General features: G+C 48.0%; 2 protein-coding genes across 2 annotated transcripts in view; both read right to left on the bottom strand.

Annotated features, from left to right (window-relative positions):
- Nucleotides 1–22,018, bottom strand: part of LOC307206976 (vomeronasal type-2 receptor 26-like) — a gene marked incomplete at its 5' end in the record, with an annotated part of 60,162 nt that overhangs the window by 32,838 nt on the left and 5,306 nt on the right. The window lies entirely within an intron of this gene.
- Nucleotides 380–21,400, bottom strand: GTPBP3 (GTP binding protein 3, mitochondrial). Its single transcript, XM_079961085.1, has 9 exons — nt 21,168–21,400; nt 18,512–18,735; nt 17,123–17,209; nt 14,964–15,166; nt 13,707–13,779; nt 12,141–12,284; nt 8,211–8,376; nt 3,925–4,215; nt 380–895 (listed from the first exon to the last, which is right to left on the bottom strand). The coding sequence occupies exons 1-9, from the start codon at nt 21,233–21,235 to the stop codon at nt 664–666; spliced, it is 1,488 nt and encodes a 495-aa protein (XP_079817211.1). The 5' UTR covers nt 21,236–21,400; the 3' UTR covers nt 380–663.

Raw genomic sequence — 22,018 nt, 5'->3', positions numbered from 1 at the left:
AGTTATACTTAGAAAAATCTTAATAATTATTCATAAAGGAAACAGCTGATAAGAAGTAAATAAGGATGCCACAAACAGGATAAAGGAAGTCTTTTATTTGGTTTTTTTATAGTTGTATCTTATGCTTGTTGTTTGTTATGTTTGTGTCTGATCGGGGTGGATTTCTGTGTTGGGGTGGGGGGTTTGTGTTATGTTGTAAATAAAATTTCCAATAAAAAATTATTTTTTTAAAAAAAGAGTCTCAAGGTCCCTTTGCCCCGGCCAAAATATACTTCGAACCACAGAACTACCCCCAGGCGCCAGATGGCGCCATACTCCAGTTGCACCCGCCTCCGAAAGGTGGGATAAGATGCTCTCTGTTTGCCTCCATCACTTAAAGGTAAAGGTAAAGGGACCCCTGACCATTAGGTCCAGTGGTGGCCGACTCTGGGGTTGCGGCGCTCATCTCGCTTTACTGGCCGAGGGAGCCGGCGTACAGCTTCTGGGTCATGTGGCCAGCAGGACTAAGCCGCTTCTGGCGAACCAGAGCAGCGCACGGAAACGCCGATTACCTTCCCGCTGGAGCGGTACCTATTTATCTACTTGCACTGGTGTGCTTTCAAACTGCTAGGTTGGCAGGAGCAGGGACCAAGCAACGGGAGCTCACCCCGTCGCGTCACTCCATCACTTGCCGATGCAAAAATCCCTGAAGATGAGCTCCAGGATCTCTTCAGACCCCACCTGTCCCGTCAGACGTCCCAGAAGTCGCCGGGCTTGCCGCAATTCCTCCGCGGCCAGAGCAAGATCCACGGCCCGGTAGTGGCCAAAGCGCCCTAGGGCCTCTAGGCATTTGGCTAAGCTGAGCTGGTGGCGTGCTTGCGTGGGGCTCGGGGAGCCTGCGAGAGGGTCGCCGCACCTGGAGGGCAAGAAGAGACATTTACTGTGGTTAGGTAAAAGGCTTTGTATGTACAGTGGTAACTCAGGTTACAGACGCTTCAGGTTACAGACTCCGCTAACCCAGAAATAGTGCTTCAGGTTAAGAACTTTGCTTCAGGATGAGAACAGAAATCGTGCTTTGGTAGCGCGGCGGCAGCAGGAGGCCCCATTAGCTAAAGTGGTGCTTCAGGTTAAGAACAGTTTCAGGTTACGTACAGACTTCTGGAACAAATTAAGTACTTAACCCGATGTACCACTGTATAGGGGGAACTGCAAACCTAGGAAGATGCCTTAAAAGGTAAATGGACCCCCTGAACATTAGGTCCAGTCGTGGCCGACTCTGGGGTTGCGGCGCTCATCTCGCTTTATTGGCCGAGGGAGACAGCGTACAGTTTCCGGGTCATGTGGCCAGCATGATGAAGCCGCTTCTGGCAAACCAGAGCAGCGCATGGAAACACCGTTTACCTTCCCGCTGGAGCGGTACCTATTGATCTACTTGCACTTTGACGTGCTTTCAAACTGCTAGGTTGGCAGGAGCAGGGACCAAGCAACGGGAGCGCACCCCGTCGCGGGGATTCGAACTGCCAACCTTCTGATCAGCAACTCCTAGGCTCTGTGGTTTAGGCCACAGCACCACCCACGTCCCAAATACAGGTGGTAAAGGTAAAGGGACCCCTGACCAATAGTTCCAGTCATGACCGACTCTGGGGTTGCGGCGCTCATCTCGCTTTAATGGCCGAGGGAGCCGGTGTACAGCTTCTGGGTCATGTGGCCAGCATGACTAAGCTGCTTCTTTTATTTTTCCCCAATTTTTTAATTGATTTTCACAAAATTATAAACAAACAAACACATAAAACAAACAAACATAAATCATATTACGCTTATTAACATTGTTAAGTGACTTCCTAGCTTTCCCTTGGTTGAATTTCAATGCGCATCCTTTTAACAGTTTTCCAAATCACAGTTCTTATAAAATTTAACTTGAACATTAACATCCTTAAATCTTTTCATTTTGAAATTAAACATATTAATTCATCACTTGCAAAGTGCAAGTAAGATAAATAGGTATCGCTCCGGCGGGAAGATAAACGGCAGGAAGGTAAAAGCAGAGACATCACCTTGCCAACAAAGGTCCGTATAGGTAAAGCCATGGTTTTCCCAGTAGTGATGTATGGAAGTGAGAGCTGGACCATCAAGAAGGCTGATTGCCGAAGAATGGATGCTTTTGAATTCTGGTGCTGGAGGAGACTCTTGAGAGTCCCGTGGACTGCCAGAAGATCAAACCTCTCCATTCTGAAGGAAATCAGCCCTGAGAGCTCACTGGAAGGACAGATCCTGAAGCTGAGGCTCCAATACTTTGGCCACCTCATGAGAAGAGAAGACTCCCTGGAAAAGACCCTGATGTTGGGAAAGATGGAGGGCACAAGAAGAAGGGGACGACAGAGGACGAGATGGTTGGACAGTGTTCTCGAAGCCACAAACATGAGTCTGACCAAACTGCAGGAGGCAGTGGAAGACAGGAGTGCCTGGCGTGCTCTGGTCCATGGGATCATGAAGAGTCGGACACGACTAAACGACTAAACAACAACAACAACAACAATTCATCACTTAACTTATACACGATCCTAAGCCAATTAAGTATCTGCAAGCTGTTTCAAATTAATTTAACTTGACATATTTAACTGAGTAATCATTAAATTTCGTCCATTCTTCCTGATACTCCTCCTCCTTCTGGTCGCGGACTCTTCCAGTTAGGTTGGCTACTTCCAAAAAATCCATCTTCATCTGCCATTCTTCCACCGTTGGTAATTCTTGCGTTTTCCACTTTTTAGCTAGTAAAATTCGAGCAGCAGTTGTGTCAACAACCACAACTGACTAAGCCACTTCTGCGAACCAGAGCAGCACACGGAAACGCCGTTTCCCTTTCCGCCAGAGCGGTACCTATTTATATACTTGCACTTTAACGTGCTTTCGAACTGCTAGGTTGGCAGGAGCAGGGACTGAACAACGGGAGCTCACCCAGTTGCGGGGATTCGAACCTTAAACCCAGTCAAAAGAAAGATGATAGACTATATGGAACTTGCCGAACTGACCGGGAGACTCTGAGACAAGAGAGAAGAGACGGTGGAAGAAGATTGGAAGAAGTTTAAGGAATATTTGAAAAAATATGTTAATATTTAAACCTTAGAATAGCTTTGGAAGTGGATATAGGCGGTAGGGTTAGAAGTAGAAGATAGGGTATTTTAAAACAGTATTATTTGTAAGGGATAAAATGTGAAGTTATTTTAAGTGTGATTTACAAAAAAAAAGATGGTTAGAAATTATGATATATGTAACCTGCTAAAGATGAAGTAAAATGAAAATCAGATAGGTGGGACTTGGGGAAGCCAACTTAGCGATGTTTAGAAAAATAAGGATATGACAAGAATTTGTTTGTATTGTTTGTCTTTTCTGTTTCTGTTTTTGATTTGTGTTATAAAATGAATATATATATTTTTTTTTTAAATAAACCCAGTCAAGCGACGCAGGTGCTGCTGTGGGTTAAACAACAGAGCCTAGGACTTGCTGATCAGAATGTCGGCAGTTTGAATCCCCGCAATGACGGGGTGAGCTCCCATTGCTCGGTCCCTGCTCCTGCCAACCTAGCAGTTCGAAAACACGTCAAAGTGCAAGTAGATAAATAGGTACTGCTCTGGTGGGAAGGTAAACGGCGTTTCTGTGCGCTGCTCTGGTTCGCCAGAAGCGGCTTAGTCCTGCTGGGCACACGACCTGGAATCTGTACGCTGGCTCCCTCGACCAATAAAGCGAGATGAGCACCACAACCCCAGAGTCGGTAACGACTGGACCTAATGGTCAGGGGTCCCTTTACCTTTAAACCCAGTCAAAAGCACTGGTCCACTTAGTTCAGTGTTGCCTACACTGACCGAGTGCAGCTCTCCAGAGTTGCAGGCTAGAGGGGCAAGCCCGGCCCAGCCCAGTCCTCATGGCTCCTTCCCTCCCGGTCCTCACATGTCAGCCAGCTGCTTCCCCAACACGTTCAAGAAGGTAGCGATCCCTTCTCCCGTTTTGCAAGAGAGAAAGCAGGTGGGCGCCAGGTCTGAGCTAGCACAGTTCGCCAGCAGATTCGCCCGTTCCTTATCACCAAGCAGGTCCATCTTGTTCAGAACCAGCAAGTACGGCCGGGTCCCTTTCGGATCGTCCGGCGGCAGGATGTCTAGCAAGGCGGGGACCAGTTGGTTAGGCTTCTGGGCCACTTCTGCTGCATCCAGGACGGCAAGAACGAGGTCAGCAACCTCCACCCTGCAGGGAAAAGAGAGCCAGTTAAAAGCCTTAGCTCAGTGAAAGAAAATACCGTATTTTTCGCTCTATAAGACTCACTTTTTCCCTCCTAAAAAGAAGGGGAAATGTGTGTGCGTCTTATGGAGCGAATGCAGGCTGCACAGCTATCCCAGAAGCCAGAACAGCAAGAGGGATTGCTGCTTTCACTGAGCAGCGATCCCTCTTGCTGTTCTGACTTCTGAGATTCAGAATATCTTTTTTCTTGTTTTCCTCCTCCAAAAACTAGGTGCGTCTTGTGGTCTGGTGCGTCTTATAGAGCGAAAAATACAGTACAGTGGTGCCTTGCAAGACAAGAAGAATCTGTTCCGCGAGTCTCTTCGTCTAGCGGTTTTTTCGTCTTGCGAAGCAAGCCCATTGACGACTTAGCGGATTAGCGCTATTAGCGGTTTAGCGGCTTTTAGCAGCTTAGCGGATAAGCGGCTTAGAAAAAGGGGGGGGGGAGGAAAAAAACCCCGCAGGAACTTGCAAGACATTTTCGTCTTGCGAAGCAAGCCCATGGGAAATTCGTTTTGCGAATTTCGTCTAGCGAGTTTTCCGTCTTGCGAGGCGTTCGTCTTGCGGGGTACCACTGTATGTTTTATGGAATCGATGTCTTGAGCACACGAGCAAAGTCTGTCCTGGTAGGGAACTCCTCTCAACCTGCCATCCAACACTGCAGAAGGAAAGGCGTTTAGTCTGGCTTTGGTGAAAAGCCTTTGATAGTTTGGTACTGTCAGGTTTTTAATGTAAGACATGCCCATATTGTACTCCTACTGCCAGCGGACTACAGACTCTGTGTGATCAAGATTGCAAGTCACTGTGTGCATTATCCCATAATCTTTGCTTTAACGTCTTAGGGCGCCTTCATAACCCAGGGAATAAAGTTGCGGGGGGGTGACAGACCAATAGAGGTGGTTTTCTGCCATTTGCTGACAAATTCCTCATTGGTCACGTGTTGGTAGAAACCCTTCCCTAGATCAAACACTGAAACCCTGAGCCAATGTTTTAGGGCAGCCCACCACGCTTCAGTTAAAATTGGGCATTCACCAGCTTCAAACAGAAGTATGGAGTTGGGGACACAGTTGGGTACCTGCAACAGAGATCGTAGAAATTTTGCCTGAAAGCCATCTAGCTTTGGCAGGTCCCCATTACGCCAGACATAAATGCTTGTTTAACCTGGAGGTAGGCTGTATGAATTGTGTACAGTGGCGCCCTGCAAGACGAACACCTCGCAAGACGGAAAACCCGCTAGACGAAAGGGTTTTCCGTTTTGGAGACGCTTCGCAAAACGAATTTCCCTATGGGCTTGCTTCGCAAGATGAAAACGTCTTGCGAGTTCCTGCGGGTTCCCCCCCCCCCTTTTTCTAAGCCGATAAGCCGCTTATCAGCTGATCCGCTAAGCCGCTAAGCCGCTAAAAGCCGCTAAGCCACTAATAGCGCTAATCCGCTAAGCCGTCAATGGGCTTGCTTCGCAAGACGAAAAGACCGCTAAACGAAGAGAATCGCGGAACGGATTCTTTTCGTCTTGCGAGCCACCACTGTATTGCTTTGTAACGATCCGTCAGGTCTCTGGACCGTAATAAAGGTTGATGATGATAAAAGCTTTAGCTCAGTGTTTCCTGAACTATGGTCTCCACCAGTCATTGGACTACAACTCCCATCATTGCTAGCTAGCAGGACCAGTGGTCAGGGATGTTGGGAATTGTAGTCCAATGGCTGGAGACCCAAGTTTGAGAGGCACTGCAGCTATTTCCCAAGATTTCCTCCGGAGCTCTTCTGCCTGTGAACTTTGACGCCCACGGCTCCACATGTTTTACAATACAGTCGCACCTTGGATCCCGAACGCCTTGCAAGTCGAACGTTTGAACTCCCAAACTCCGCAAACCGGAAGTGACTGTTCTGGTTTGCGAAATATTTTGGGAAGCTGAATGTCCGACGGGGCTTCCATGGCTTCCGATTGACTGCCCACAGCCAATCAGAAGTCGTTCTTTGGTTTCCGAATTCCGCTTACCTTCCCGCCGGAGCAGTACCTATTGATCTACTTGCACTTTGACGTGCTTTCGAACTGTTAGGTTGGCAGGAGCAGGGACCGAGCAACGGGAGCTCATCCCGTCACTGGGATTCGAACCGCCGACCTTCTGATCGGCAAGTCCTAGGCTCTGTGGTTTAACCCACAGCACCACCCACGTCCCAAACATTGCTTTGCTGTTTTCCTGCAGGCAGCAATCCCTCTTATTCCCAATTATTGCTAGCTATGTGTCCAAGCTTACGAGAGCAGACAGCAATAGTCGCTTCGAAATTTGCAAGAGCTCAAGGGTAAAGCAGCAGGTCCCAATCCATAAACACGTCTCCACATTCTGAAGCTCTGGAGAGCCACTGCCAGGGAGTGCAGACAATGTATGGAAGTGAGAGCTGGACCACAAAGAAGGCTGATCGCCGGATAATAGATGCTTTTGACTTATGGTGTTGGAGGAGACTCTTGAGAGTCCCATGGACTGCAAGAAGATCAAACCTCTCATTTTGAAGGAAATCAGCCCTGAGTGCTCACTGGAAGGACAGATCCTGAAGCTGAGGCTCCAAGACTTTGGCCACCTCAGGAGAAGAGAAGACTCCCTGGAAAAGACCCTGATGCTGGGAAAGATGGAGGGCACAAGGAGAAGGGGATGACGGAGGACGAGATGGTGGGACAGTGTTCTTGAAGCGACCAGCATGAGTTTGACCAAACTGCGGGAGGCAGTGGAAGACAGGAGTGCCTGGCATGCTCTGGTCCATGGGGTCACGAAGAGTTGGACACGACTAAACAACAACAACCTTGGTTCTCAAATGCCTTGGTACTGGAACCCAAACACTGCAAACACAGAAGTAAGTGTTCTGGTTTGCGAACTTTTTTTGGGACGCCGAACATACTCCATTTTGAGTGCAACGCTTCCATTCTGAGTGCCACACTTTTGTTTTGAGTGTTACGCTTCCGATTTGAGTGTTACACTGATATCTGTCTGTTTTTGCAATTTATTTTGCGTTCCTGTCTATGCAGCTCTTTTTGTTTTGTTTTTGTGACTGTGTGGAACCCAGTTCAGCTACTGATGGATGGATTGTGTGACTGCAGTACATTGTTTATTGCTTTCATTTTATGGATCAATGGTCTTGTTAAAGAGTAAAATCCATGTTAAGGGTTGTTTTTAAAAGTCTGGAACGGATTAATGCATTTTGCATTGCTTTCCATGGGAAAGCACGCCTTGGTTTTTTTAATGCTTTGGTTTTGGAACAGAATTCCGGAACGGATTAAGTTTGAGAACCAAGGTACCACTGTATTCCTAGCAAGTCTGCATTTGAACCAATGCATCTCACTAAACAGCATTTAGGTTTCCAAGCTCTCATTTGCATTAAAAATATTGGATATTCCACAAAAGAGGAAGGGTATCTTTTTATATGCGACGGCGGCAGCAAGAGTTTGGATCGCAGCAAAATGGAAGAGTAATGAAATCCCCTCTATACAAGATTGGATCCAAAAGCTGACAGAATATGCCAAATTAGATGGTTTATCAGAAAAAATAAAGAATAAATCAAAACAGGAATTTGTTTCAAAATGGGAGGTTTTCAAAGAATATCTGAAAAATAAATATAGTAGTTCAAATTCTGTTGCAGCATTCGAGAAACTTCAGTAATAGTTGCAAGGTAGATGTAAAAAATTAGATTAATTAAGATTAAGTTTAATTATGATCAAAGTGTGTATAGTAATATGAATTTGAAATATGGAATAGACGGGAGGTTGGGTCATTAGTGTTAAGACCAATAGATGTTTTATTGTCTGCTAAGAAAATTATGTGTCTATGGTTATTCTTGTGTGTAATTTGGTATTTGTGGTTTTTTTCTTGTTGTATCAATAAAGAACTTTATTAAAAAAAAAATCATTGACAGCAAGCGAAGCTTTGCTTAAGACCCAGATACTGCTGCTGCCGCCGCCTTTTCCCACTCACCTCTGCCGAGCCCGGTTCACTCCCTCCATCTCAACAGCATCGCTGGTGTCCCGCAGCCCTGCCGTGTCGCTCAGCACCACAGGGAACCCGCCGATGTTCAGCGCCGCCTCCACCACATCCCGCGTGGTCCCTGCTATGGGGGAAACAATGGCTGCCGGCTTCTGACCTGAGGGAAGACAACAGTTAAATTAGGGAGGGAAGGTAGAGTTTAGTGGCAATCACCAATGCTCAGAAGATGGGAAGAACGCTGGAGCTGGATCAGGTCCAAGGTGGTTCATTCAGTCCAGTCCAGAGGCCTGGCTTCACAGCGGTCAACAAGATGCCCCTATTTATAGGAAGCCCCCAAACAAAACCTGAGTAAAAAAGGAAAAAGGTAAAGGACCCCTGGACGGTTAAGTCCAGTCAAAGGTGACTATGGGGTTCAGCGCTCATCTTGCTTTCAGGCCAAGGGAGCCGGCGTTTGTCCACAGACAGCTTTCTGGGTCATGTGGCCAGCAGGACTAAACTGCTTCTGGCGCAACGGGACACCGTGACAGAAACCAGAGCGCACGGAAATGCCGTTTCCCTTCCCGCTGCAATGGTACCTATTTATCTACTTGCCCTGGTGTGCTTTCGAACTGCTAGGTTGGCAGGAGCTGGGACAGAGCAACGGGAGCTCACTCCGTCGTGGGGAATCGAACCACTGACCTTCCGATCGGCAAGCCCAAGAGGCTCAGTGGTTTAGACCACAGCGCCACCCACGTCCCACTGAACTTCCCTCTGCTTGTAAGGCAGTGAACTCCACTTGCGATTCTCAGCCACTGGCGTTCTTCGGAGGCATTTACAGTGTTGGCAAAAGCAACTGTATGGAGAGGGAGCCGAGGATTATAATTATAATTAATCCATCCGGACAACCAGCAATTAGCATAATGATCTATAGCACAAAGGGGCAGAGGTGGTGGACGGGTCTCAGCAGCAAGCCGTTTAGATGGCAGAATCCCCAACTCAGCTGCAGCCACTGGGATAAAAATAAATAAATCAGTCCTCCCCAAAACAGGGAAGAGAAATTTGGAAGGTTCTCTGTAAAGCAATAATAATAATAATTTTATTATTTATACCCTGCCCATCTGGCTGGGCTTCCCCAGACACTCTGGGCGGCTTCCCAAAAAATATTAAAATACCGTAATACATCAAACATTAAAAGCTTCCCTAAACAGGGCTGCCTTCAGATGTCTTCTAAAAGTCTGGTAGTTGTTGTTCTCTTTGACATCTGATGGGAGGGCGTTCTACAAGGCAGGTGCCACCACCGAGAAGGCCCTCTGCCTGGTTCCCTGTAACTTGGCTTCTCGCAGTGAGGGAACCGCCAGAAGGCCCTCGGTGCTGGACCTCAGTGTCCGGGTAGAACGATGGGGGTGGAGACGCTCCTTCAGGTATACTGGACTGAGGCCGTTTAGGGCTTTCAAGGTCAGCACCAACACTTTGAATTGTGCTCGGAAACGTACTAGGAGCCAATATAGGCCTTTCAGGAGTGGTGTTATGTGGTCTCGGCGGCTGCTCCCAGTCACCAGTCTGGCTGCCGCATTCTGGATTAGTTGTAGTTTCCGGGTCACCTTCAAAGGGAGCCCCACGTAGAGCGCATTGCAGTAGTCCAAGCGGGAGATAACTAGAGCATGCACCACTCTGGTGAGACAGTCTGCAGGCAGGCAGGGTCTCATCCTGCGTACCAGATGGAGCTGGTAGACAGCTGCCCTGGACACGGATTTGACCTGTGCCTCCATGGACAGCTGTGAGTCCAAAATGACTCCCAGGCTGCGCACCTGGTCCTTCAGGGGCACAGTTATCCCATTCAGGACCAGGGAATCCTCCACACCTGCCCGCCCCCTGTCCCCCAAAAACAGTACTGTCCTGTCAGGATTCAATCTCAATCTGTTAGCCACCATCCATCCTCCAACCGTCTCCAGACAAGGGGTGGGGGCTGTATGACTTCCTTGCCACCTTCAGTAGCTCTAGTTTAAAAGGTTTCTGAAGGAAGTTGGGCAGGGGAGAAACCCCTCTGCCCCCCAGATCTGTGCGGAGCCAGTGCTGCCAGCCAGAGTTGACATTACTGGGCTATGTGACTGTACGAAGCATTACAAGCAAATATCAACAGCTGCAGGGACGCGGGTGGCTGAGCCTCTTGGGCTTGCCAATCTGAAGGTTGGCGGTTCGAATCCCCGCGACGGGGTGAGCTCCCGTTGCTCGGTCCCTCCTCCTGCCCACCTAGCAGTTCAAAAGCACAAAGCGCAAGTAGATAAATAGGTACCACTCTGGCGGGAAGGTAAACGGCGTTTCCGTAGGTTGCTCTGGTTCGCCAGAAGCGGCTTAGTCCTGCTGGCCACATGACCCGGAAGCTGTATGCCGGCTCCCTCGGCCAATAAAGCGAGATGAGCGCCGCAACCCCAGAGTCAGCCACAACTGGACCTAATGGTCATGGGTCCCTTTACCTTTACCTTTATCAACAGCTGCACTCTCCTTATTTAGCCAAAAGGGGCCATTAGCAGTAGCGATTCACAGCTGGTTTTGATGATGCATTTTAAACAGGGGCCTGCCCTGAGAAGCGAGGGTGACATTCAGGTGATGAATTATTATTATTGATAATTAAGGACTTGCTTTGCATTTTAAGGTTTCAATATTTTAATGTTGTATTTTAATCTCATTTTTAAGTTGTATTCATTCAACTTGTTTTTATTATTGCTTGTTAGCCGCCCTGAGCCCTGCCTTGGCAGGGGAGGGCGGGGTATAAATAAAAAATTATTATTATTATTATTATTATTATTATTATTATTATTATGCAGGAGGTACGAGATTCAATCCCCAGCATCCTGTATGTTAAAAAAAGGGTGCAGGCATCTTTCTGTACAAGTCCCTGGAGAAGTTCAGCGTCACTGGGTGTAGGTAATACAGTCGTACCTTGGAAGTCAAACGGGATCTGTTCCGGAAGTCCGTTCGACTTCCAAAACTAAAGCACGGCTTCTGATTGGCTGCAGGAAGCTCCTGCAGCCAATCGGAAGCCCCGTCGGACGTTCGGCTTCCAAAAATAGTTTGCAAACCGGAACAGTCACTTCCGGGTTTGTGGCGCTCGGGAGCCAAAACGTTCGAGAACTAAGCTGTTCGAAAACCAGTGATTCTCTCTCCTTTAACAATTTCAGTGGTGAGCCCCCTTGGGGCAGGGAACTATAGCTTTTGGTTTAGTCTTTGCTTATGTTACTTTGTAGGGTGCCATGTAAATCAGGCCTCTAAAGTAGAGACATCACCTTGCCGGCAAAGGTCCGTATAGTAAAAGCGATGGTTTTCCCAGTAGTGATGCATGGAAGTGAGAGCTGGACCATCAAGAAGGCTGATCGCCGAAGAATGGATGCTTTTGAATTATGGTGCTGGAGGAGACTCTTGAGAGTCCCATGGACTGCAAGAAGATCAAACCTCTCCATTCTGAAGGAAATCAGCCCTGAGTGCTCACTGGAAGGACAGATCCTGAAGCTGAGGCTCCAAGACTTTGGCCACCTCATGAGAAGAGAAGACTCCCTGGAAAAGACCCTGATGCTGGGAAAGATGGAGGGCGCAAGGAGAAGGGGACAACAGAGGACGAGATGGTGGGACAGTGTTCTCGAAGCTACCAGCATGAGTCTGACCAAACTGCGGGAGGCAGTGGAAGACAGGAGTGCCTGGCGTGCTCTGATCCAGGGGGTCACGAAGAGGCGGACACGGCTAAACAACTAAACAACAACATGTAAATCATGCCAGCCACCCAGATCAGGACTGAAAACATAGTTCTTTGTTAAATTTCTATCCCCTTTTTTCCTCCCAAAGGAGCCCAGAGTGGCAAAGGTACAAAACAATAGCCCCAACTTTTTTTTCCCATTCACGCCATGCCCAAAGAACTCCCCGCCACCACCCGATGCCCTTCCTGCTCACATAGGTGGTTGAGGAGGCTGCTTTTCCCAGCGTTGGTGGGCCCTGCGATCACCACATGGACTCCGTCCCTCAGCCTCTCGCCGCGGCGGCCATCTTGCAAGTGTTCCCGCAACTCCTTCTCCAACGCTTCAACGGCCTCTTCCACTGTGAAGAAGTCGGAAGGAAGAAATAAAAGACAGAGCCTCTCCGATTATGGCTATTGTCTCAAAACTGCACATTCCCCCCCAAAAAACTTCCCTTCCTGGCTTTCCAATGCTTTTCCTTCCTTCCCCCAGCCATGAGGACCAGCGCCTTTCACATTTTACTTTATTGATTTTCCCATAAAAAATATCCAATTAAATATCCAATCATAATACTTCAATTAAAAAATAAAAAACTAAAATAAAAAAGATCAAATTATAGTCCAAATTGTATTTATTAATTTCTGGGGGCTCCCCACGGACTGGATCGCTGGAGCATAGCTCCGCATCTTAGTTCTGCTTCTCTTTGTTGTTTCCGTATTTTCCACATCTCGATATTAAAGGTAAAGGGACCCCTGACCATTAGGTCCAGTCGCGGACGACTCTGGGGTTTCGGCGCTCATCTCACTTTACTGGCCGAGGGAGCCGGCGTACAGCTTCCGGGTCATGTGGCCAGCAGGACTAAGCCGCTTCTGGCGAAACCAGAGCGGCGCACGGAAACGCCGTTTACCTTCCCGCCAGAGCGGTACCTATTTATCTACTTGCACTGGTGTGCTTTCGAACTGCTAGGTGGGCAGGAGCAGGGACCGAGCAACGGGAGCTCACCCCGTCATTGCGGGAATCGAACCGCAGACCTTCTGATCGGCAAGTCCTAGGCTCTGTGGTTTAAACCACCAAAAGACTAAAATAAAAAAGATCAAATTATAGTCCAAATTGTATTTATTAATTTCTGGGGGCTCCCCACAGTCTGGATCTCTGGAGCATAGCTCCGCATCTTAGTTCTGCTTCTCTTTGTTGTTTCCATATTTTCCACATCTCGATTTTAACGCTTGGTAATTTTTTTGTCTCTGGGTCCAGGATTCTCATTCACCATATACAGTGGTACCTCGGGTTACATACGCTTCAGGTTACAGACTCCACTAACCCAGAAATATTACCTCGGGTTAAGAACTTTGCTTCAGGATGAGAACAGAAATCGTGCTCCAGCGGCATGGCGGCAGCGGGAGGCCCCATTAGCTAAAGTGGTGCTCCAGGTTAATTACAGTTTCAGGTTAAGAACGGACCTCCTGAACGAATTAAGTACATAACCTGAGGTACCACTGTACTTTCATCCGCTGAATATAGCTTTGTTAATATGAAGTTTTTTCCAGCTGCCTTTTTATCAGCTCAGCTTCGTCTGATTCCGTTCCAATTCTAGGATGTTGCCCAAATCTGTTATCTTTGATGGCCCAGCAACTCATTAATTGTCCAACCTTTTATTTTAAAGGCAGGGCGGTTGCGCTTCTATCGCTGCCGTTGGAGCCAAACCGTTGAGAGGTCAACATTTATTTGGGGGGGGGGAGGAAGGGTTCTAAGTGGGGCCCCCTCCCCATGGCAGGCTCCTTACCTTGAGCAAGAACCCCCTCCTCAATGTTGTCATCTTCGCTGAAGTCAATGTAGGCTTCAAGATGGGCCAAGGCCTGCAGGAACAAAAAGGTCAGCAGCTCTTTTTCTTGGTCAGGGAGGAAGGAGTAATTATGTAGTATTACCAAATATTTGATGTGGCCCAAAGGAAACTGCAGGGAACAAAATAAATACTTCTGTTTGCAGGGAGGAGGGAAAGAGAGAAAGCACATTTCTATTACGGCCAGACAAAAGAAAGGATCTAAACGCCTTTTGATCTAAACCCCTGAGCCTCTTGGGCTTGCCGATCAGAAGGTCGGCAGTTCAAATCCCCACGACGGGGTGAGCTCCCATTGCTCTGTCCCAGCTCCTCCCAACCTAGCAGTTTGAAAGCACATCAAAGTGCAAGTAGATAAATAGGTACCACTCCGGCGGGAAGGTAAACAGCGTTTCCATGTGCTCTGGTTTCTGTCACGGTGTCCCGTTGTGCCAGAAGCAGTTTAGTCCTGCTGGCCACATGACCCAGAAAGCTGTCTGCAGACAAACGCCGGCTCCCTCGGCCTGAAAGCGAGAGGAGCGCCGCAACCCCATAGTCACCTTTGACTGGACTTAACCGTCCAGGGGTCCTTTACCTTACCTTTTACCTAAGGTTCAGGTGCAAAACGCGCCTGGCTAATTTTGACCACCACCTATGAGGAAGGGATGCTCGACAAGATCATACCACTTTGGCCTGATCCTGCTGCAGGGATCCTCTTATATTCTTGGGTTTTTTTTATTATTACTGTTAACCTTTATGGCCCTTGCCACTAAAAGCTGTCCCCTTTGCAGGACAGGAGTCTCAGTTCCAAGAATCCTACACAAACCATTCCACCCAGTAAAGGTAAAGAGACCCCGGACCATTAGGTCCAGTCGTGGCCGACTCTGGGGTTGCGGCGCTCATCTCACTTTATTGGCCGAGGGAGCCGGCATACAGCTTCCAGGTCATGTGGCCAACATGACTAAGCCACTTCTGGCGAACCAGAGCAGCGCACGGAAATGCCGTTTACCTTCCCGCTGGAGCGGTACCTATTTATCTACTTGCACTTCATGCTTTCGAACTGCTAAGTTGGCAGGAGCAGGGACCGAGCAACGGGAGCTCACCCTGTCGCGGGGATTCGTACCGCCGACTTTCTGATCGGCAAGTCCTAGGCTCAGTGGTTTAACCCACAGCGCCACCCGCGTCCCTGCTTTTTCACCCAGTAAGTGACCCCAATTCCCTTGCCTTTGTGAGGGTGTCGCTCCAACGGCGGTAGAGCCGCCCCAAGTCTCCTTCCATCTGGCGGAGAGCCTGCCGACGCTGGCTTTCCGTCTCGGCATGAATCAAGTCCCCTAGGCCTTCTGCCGCAGTCAAGTCCAGCTTGCCGTTCTGGAAGGCCCGTTTGGTGAACTCCCCGGGTTCGGCAAGGCGCAACAGAGGGAGGCAGCCTGGAACCAAGAGAAGAGGCCTTCCTATTAAAAGCTTCTGGGAAATGATCTATAACGAACTGAAGAAAATGTTTAAAGTAACCTTTGCTTTTAAAAAAAACCCCAAAAGCTTTCTTACTAGTATTGATGGGAACTGAACTCCCTGAAGAATGAATGAGAATGAATTTTATTATTACGGTCACAGACCAGTTCCGGCTCACTTACAATATCGAGAAAATCATAAAACACAACAGGAATACATTGAATTGCAACTGGGTATAACACAGACAATTCAGATATAGTGGCAGTTAAAAATATATATTAGATCTTGATCACTAAAATATAACCTAAAATTGTCATTTAAAGCCTTAATCATTTTGGTAATACAGCTTGTTCCCTAAGTTTCATGGAAGTCGCACACAATTTGGCCACCCTTAGCGTGATCTCTAGATCCTTGTCCTCTACCAGGAGTTTTAGACATTGAAAACTCCCTGAAGAACAAAAGAAAATATTTATGTTTGCTACAACAGCCGCCCGAATATGGTTAGCCCAAAGATGGAAGGAAGAAAAGATATTGACGAAAGAAAAATGGCAAATCAAGCAAATGGACTATGCAGAAACGGCAAAATTAACGGCCAAAGCTCAGAGACCATAACAACGAGAAGTTTAAGAAAGAGTGGGAATCATTTACTGTTTATGTGCAGAAATACTGCAAACAGGTTTGATACATTGGCAGGATTTTGAGTTAATGATTGCAACCAGTAGAAAATCAATGAGAGAAAATACTGGAAATAATAATTGGAAAAGTGCCTCTACTTGCGTTCACCTCCGGTTACGTATACTTCGGGATACACACACGGCAAACCTGGAAGTATTTTCCCTGGTTTTGCCACGCACACATGCGCAGAAGCGCTCTACCGCACCGCACCACGCACAGAACAGGCACCTCTGATTGCAGAAACCCCAGGATCCGACCGGAGCTCCGGAACGGATCCCATCCGCAACCGTAGGTACCACTGTGTAAGTATGGAAATGCAGAAGAATTTGGATTATATATAAAGGAACCAGAAGAGGATATGGAGGGAAGTCTAGCGATTCAAAGAATCTCAAAGAGAAGATTTGTGATAATGTATTTGTATAAATGGCCACTGGTCCCATCACCTCCTGGCAAATAGAAGGGGAAGAAATGGAGGCAGTGAGAGATTTTACTTTCTTGGGCTCCATGATCACTGCAGATGGTGACAGCAGTCACGAAATTAAAAGACGCCTGCTTCTTGGGAGAAAAGCAATGACAAACCTAGACAGCATCTTAAAAAGCAGAGACATCACCTTGCCGACAAAGGTCCGTATAGTTAAAGCCATGGCTTTCCCAGTAGTGATGTATGGAAGTGAGAGCTGGACCATAAAGAAGGCTGATCGCCGGAGAATGGATGCTTTTGAATTCTGGTGCTGGAGGAGACTCTTGAGAGTCCCATGGACTGCAAGAAGATCAAGCCTCTCCATTCAGAAGGAAATCAGCCCTGAGTGCTCACTGGAAGGACAGATCCTGAAGCTGAGGCTCCAAGACTTTGGCCGCCACATGAGAAGAGAAGGCTCCCTGGAAAAGGCCCTGATGCTGGGAAAGATGGAGGGCGCAAGGAGAAGGGGACGACGGAGGACGAGATGGTGGGACAGTGTTCTCGAAGCTACCAGGATGAGTTTGACCAAACTGCGGGAGGCAGTGAAAGACAGGAGGGCCTGGCGTGCTCTGGTCCATAGGGTCACGAAGAGTCGGACACGACTAAACAACAACAACATTTGTATAAATCTAGATCTGGTAGAAATGTGGGTTAATTTTTGTTTTCAATTGTAACTGTGGAAAATTAATTTATTTTTATTTTTTTGCAAAAATCAACAAGAGGTCTTCAAAACAGGGTCCTTCAGCCCAAGCCATGCAGCCTAACAAAGTCAGCCTGGAATACAGGAAGGAAGACACACCCAAAGCTTTCAAGACGCCGCTCACCACAGCCGGCCCTCCATGGACGTGGAACTCTGCGCTGTCTTCACCCGTGAAACTGCCTGGCCCTGAAAAACAACAACAACACAGCGCTTGGGATTAATTACTCCTTTGCCGCCTGCTGCCCTGAGGTGCCCCATGCGAGGAAAAGGAAGGGCAGAATTTTAAAGAATTATTACTATAATTGCCACGCCGGAAAGAGCAGATGCAAATAATTTGGAAGAGGAGTAATAAGAAGCCAATAAGTCCATGTAGGGTCAGGCCAAAGGCCAGTGGCCAAAATTGGGGAAACCTTTTGGGAAAAGTGTCTTTCTGAGGTTTGATGGCTCATAACACCTGACTGGTGAATGAAGAAAAGCTACTGCATATCAACCTTAAGCAAGTTGTGCTTCCTTTCTCTGGTTATTTGGCTATAGCTTTTGACAGAATACAGATACCTGAACAAACTTTGCTGCATTATGTTCTTCATTAAATTATCGTTCCATTGATACATAATTTTATGGTATCACTCCAAAAAGAAAGTGGTGTCATGAGCCATCAAACCTCAGTAATACACTTTTAAGCAGACCCTGAAATCATTCTCCGAGGCCCTTCTTTGTCTCTCTCCTCCATGAGACATCCAGAGGGTGGGAACATGAGAACAGGGCCTTTCCTGTGGTGGCTCCCCACTTGTGAAATGCTCTTTCCTGGAGCCTTCATTGCATATCTTTAGGTGCCAAGCAAACACATGCCTCTATAACCATGCCTTTAGTCTTTATCTATCTGTGAGCTCCCGTTGCTCCGTCCCAGCTCTTGCCAACCTAGCAGTTCGAAAGCACGCCAGGCCAAGTAGATAAATAAGTACCACTGTGGCGGGAAGGGAAATGGTGTTTCCGTGCGCTCTGGTTTCCATCACGGCGTCCAGAGCAGCACGAATGGCGAATCAGAGCAGCACATGGAAATGCCATTCACCTTCCCCGCTGAAGTGGTACCTATTTATCTACTTGCACTTTGACGTGCTTTCGAACTGCTAGGTTGGCAGAAGCTGGGACCGAGCAACGGGAGCTCATTCCGTCACGGGGATTCAAACCGCCGACCTTCTGATCGGCAAGTCCTAGGCTCTGTGGTTTAACCCACAGCGCCACCCACGTTCCTAAAATAATAATATCAACATATAAAAGTTAAACAGAAATCCACTCAACAGTTACAATAATATCTAAACTATAATCAATAAAACTGCGGCAAGCCAAAGTACATAAAACAATACAATACACATTGAGAAGCAGAGACTGGAGGGTAGGGCAAGGCAGGTGGAAAGAGGCCTTGCCTGATGGAGTCTCTCCCCTCACCCTCATAGATACATTCAAGCGCAGGTGCCCAGATGTGCTCACCTGGGAACCACAAGACGAGGCCACGGTCCAGGGTTTCGGCAGACCGGGGGTCGCAGATCCGCCGCAGCGTGGCAACTCTTGGAGGAGGCACCTCCCCCCTCGTCAGGCGGACCAGGGCCATGCCGCTGGCCGGGCCGCTGGTTCGAATCACGGCCACCCCGCATTTCCCGTGGCCCGAAGACAGCGCAAAGATGGTGTCCCTCTTCGCGGCTCGGCAACACGACCTGCGGTGGAAGTAAATGGGACAAGTGAGATGGCTGGTGAGCGTCAGAATTGCCAAGCAGCAGCTGGAACGGGGCAAAGGGAGCCCATCTAGTCCAGCCTCCTGTTCTTACAGTACCAGGAGAAGCCCACCAGCTGGACCACAGTGCAAGAGCAGCAACTCTCCCCCAGTTGTGATTTTCAGCAACTGGTATTCAGAAACATTTACTGCCTATAACAGTAGAGACATCCATTGCAGCTGGAGCGTCTTTTGTGCCATGGATTTCTCTGCTCCTCTTGAAAAGGCATATACAATACTTTATTTAATCAATTTTATTTATTTATTTATTTAATCATTCATACAAACATAAAGGTAAAGAGACCCCTGACCATTAGGTCCAGTCGTGACTGACTCTGGGGTTGCGGCGCTCATCTTGCTTTATTGGCCGAGGGAGCCGGCGTACAGCTTCCAGGTCACGTGGCCAGCAGGACTAAGCTGCTTCTGGCGAACCAGAGCAGTGCACAGAAATGCTGTTTACCTTCCCGCTGGAGTGGTACCTATTTATCTACTTGCACTTTGACGTGCTTTCGAACTGCTAGGTTGGCAGGAGCAGGGACCGAGCAACGGGAGCTCACCCCGTCATCGCGGGGATTCGAACCGCCGACCTTCGGATCGGCAAGTCCCAGGCTCTGTGGTTTAACCCACAGCAGCACCTGCGTCCCTACATACATACATACATACATACATACATATCCCACTCATCTGGCTGGGCTGCCCCAGTCACTCTGGGCAGCCTCCAACATGTATAAAAACATCAAACATGAACAGTAACAGCCTGATCCAATACAAAAAGTAACAAGAACTTTAAAATAAACAACAAAGCAACATTTGGCAACAAATTTTTACTGAATTCATACCTTTACCTTCTTCCTAAAGAAGCCAAGGGGTGGCAAATAGATAATAGAACTCAAAAACCAAATGCCAAACATTATAAAGCAGTTTTACGCTTCTGAAAACCAACTCAAAGCAGTTAATAGTTTGCAACATTCTAAGACTGGTCTTAAGGGACGTGGGTGGCACTGTGGGTTAAACCACAGAGCCTAAGGCTAGCTGATCAAAAGGTCGGAGGTTTGAATCCCCGCAAGGATGGGGTGACCTCCCATTGCTCGGTCCCTGCTCCTGCTAACCTAGCAGTTCGAAAGCACGTCAAAGTGCAAGTAGATAAATAGGTACCACTCCAGCGGGAAGGTAAACAGCGTTTCCGTGTGCTGCTCTGGTTCGCCAGAAGCGGCTTAGTCCTGCTGGCCACATGACCCAGAAGCTGTACGCCGGCCCCCTCGGCCAGTAAAGCGAGATGAGCGCCGCAACCCCAGAGTGGTCCACGACTGGACCTAATGGTCAGGGGTACCTTTACCTTTAAGACCGGTCTTAAAGGATTCTTCAGCTGGATAGCTCAGTCATTTAGAGCGTGGTGTGTGTGGCAGTGAGCGCCCTGTTGCAACAGTTTAATAAAGATCAGGGTCACTCGCTGCTTTGCTTCTCAATATTCTCTGGTTGGCCTCTGTTATTTTTCTTCTACCGATAGAGAACCTACATAAGGACTCTATAAGGGCTCTTGGGTACCACATAAGGGAAAAGGAGCAGTTTTTCTTATAACAGGTGGTTGAATTCTGGTGCTGGAGGAGACTCTTGAGAGTCCCATGGATTGCAAGAAGATCAAACCTCTCCATTCAGAAAGAAATCAGCCCTGAGTGCTCACTGGAAGGACAGATCCTGAAGCTGAGGCTCCAAGACTTTGGCCACCTCATGAGAAGAGAAGACTCCCTGGAAAAGACCCTGATGTTGGGAAAGATGGAGGGCACAAGGAGAAGGGGACGACAGAGGATGAGATGGTTGGACAGTGTTCTCGAAGCTACCAGCATGAGTTTGACCAAACTGCGGGAGGCAGTGGAAGAGAGGAGTGCCTGGCGTGCTCTGGTCCAGGGGGTCATGAAGAGTCGGACAGGACTAAGCGACTCAGCAACAACAACATTTTTCTCCTACCAATAGAGAACTTACAAAAGGACTCTATATGGGCTCTTGGGTACCCCATAAGGGAAAAGGAGCAGTTTTTCTTATAACAGGGGGTTAGGGAATGCAGATCCTGAAGCTGAGGCTCCAAGACTTTGGCCACCTCATGAGAAGAGAAGACTCCCTGGAAAAGATCCTGATGCTGGGAAAGATGGAGGGCACAAGGAGAAGGGGACGACAGAGGACGAAGCTACAAACATGAGTCTGACCAAACTGCGGGAGGCAGTGGAAGACAGGAGTGCCTGGCGTGCTCTGGTCCAGGGGGTCACCAAGAGTCAGACACGACTAAACGACTCAACAACAACAAGGAAATGCAACCGCTTGCAATTGCTGCGCCTGGAGAAAGCTACTCTCTGGGCGCACACCCACCCACAGCCACCTTACCTGCAGAACACCTTGGAGGTGCCAGGATTCCTGGCAAACCACAGCCTCCCCTGCAAGGCACTCCACATGACCCTCCAGCAAGTCACTGGTGCAAAGCCCCGCCTCCCAGAAGCACGCTTGCCCCCTTCCCAGGCTCCATCCTGCGCGCAACCTATTGCATGAATGAGCGCAGCCTTTTGCAAGCTCCCTTTGCCAGCACGGCAGTGACGCACGCTTTCGGCTTCAACTGCGGGCGGCGTAGGTGCGCCCTTCTGCAACGCGATTGGTGGGTGTGGGAAAGGGGCGGGGGGAATGGAACGGAGAGGGAATGAGGGAGGGGCTTAGCGAGAGGGGCGGGGTCTCGAGCCTTTTTTTTTTTTCTTCTGCTATTGCTGTAGGTTTAAAATTGCACGGCTTTTAAGCTTGGTTAAAGTTTTCCTTTCCAAGCGGCGACTGATCCCAAAGCGAGATAATGGTGGAAACTTCATTATCTGCCATTTGAGCATCTTTTTCTTCTATTATTATTATTTGGCGGATGTTTTTGTAAAGGTTTGCAAACGCTTGCCTATATAAACTCGATAAATTATTATTATTATTATTTGGCTGATGGTTTTGTAAAGGTTTGCAAACGCTTGCCTATCTAAACTCGATAAATAATAATAATAATAATTTGGCTGATGGTTTTGTAAAGGTTTGCAAACGCTTGCCTATCTAAACTCGATAAATAATAATAATAATAATAATAATAATTTGGCTGATGGTTTTGTAAAGGTTTGCAAACGCTTGCCTATCTAAACTCGATAAATAATAATAATAATAATAATAATAATAATAATAATAATAATAATTTGGCTGATGGTTTTGTAAAGGCT

The sequence above is a fragment of the Podarcis cretensis genome, assembly GCF_951804945.1.
Source record: "Podarcis cretensis genome assembly, chromosome: 18".
Taxonomy (NCBI): domain Eukaryota; kingdom Metazoa; phylum Chordata; class Lepidosauria; order Squamata; family Lacertidae; genus Podarcis; species Podarcis cretensis.
This window is presented reverse-complemented; position numbering and strand designations above follow the sequence as displayed.

Coding starts and splice junctions, on each gene's coding strand:
- GTPBP3 (XM_079961085.1), bottom strand. CDS start 21,235: ATGTGGAGTGCCTTGCAGGGGAGGCTGTGGTTTGCCAGGAATCCTGGC. Junction 13,780..14,963: donor GGAGCGACACCCTCACAAAG/GCAAGGGAATTG, acceptor TTGTTCCTGCAG/GCCTTGGCCCATCTTGAAGC. Junction 8,377..12,140: donor CAGCCTCCTCAACCACCTAT/GTGAGCAGGAAG, acceptor GTCTTCCCTCAG/GTCAGAAGCCGGCAGCCATT.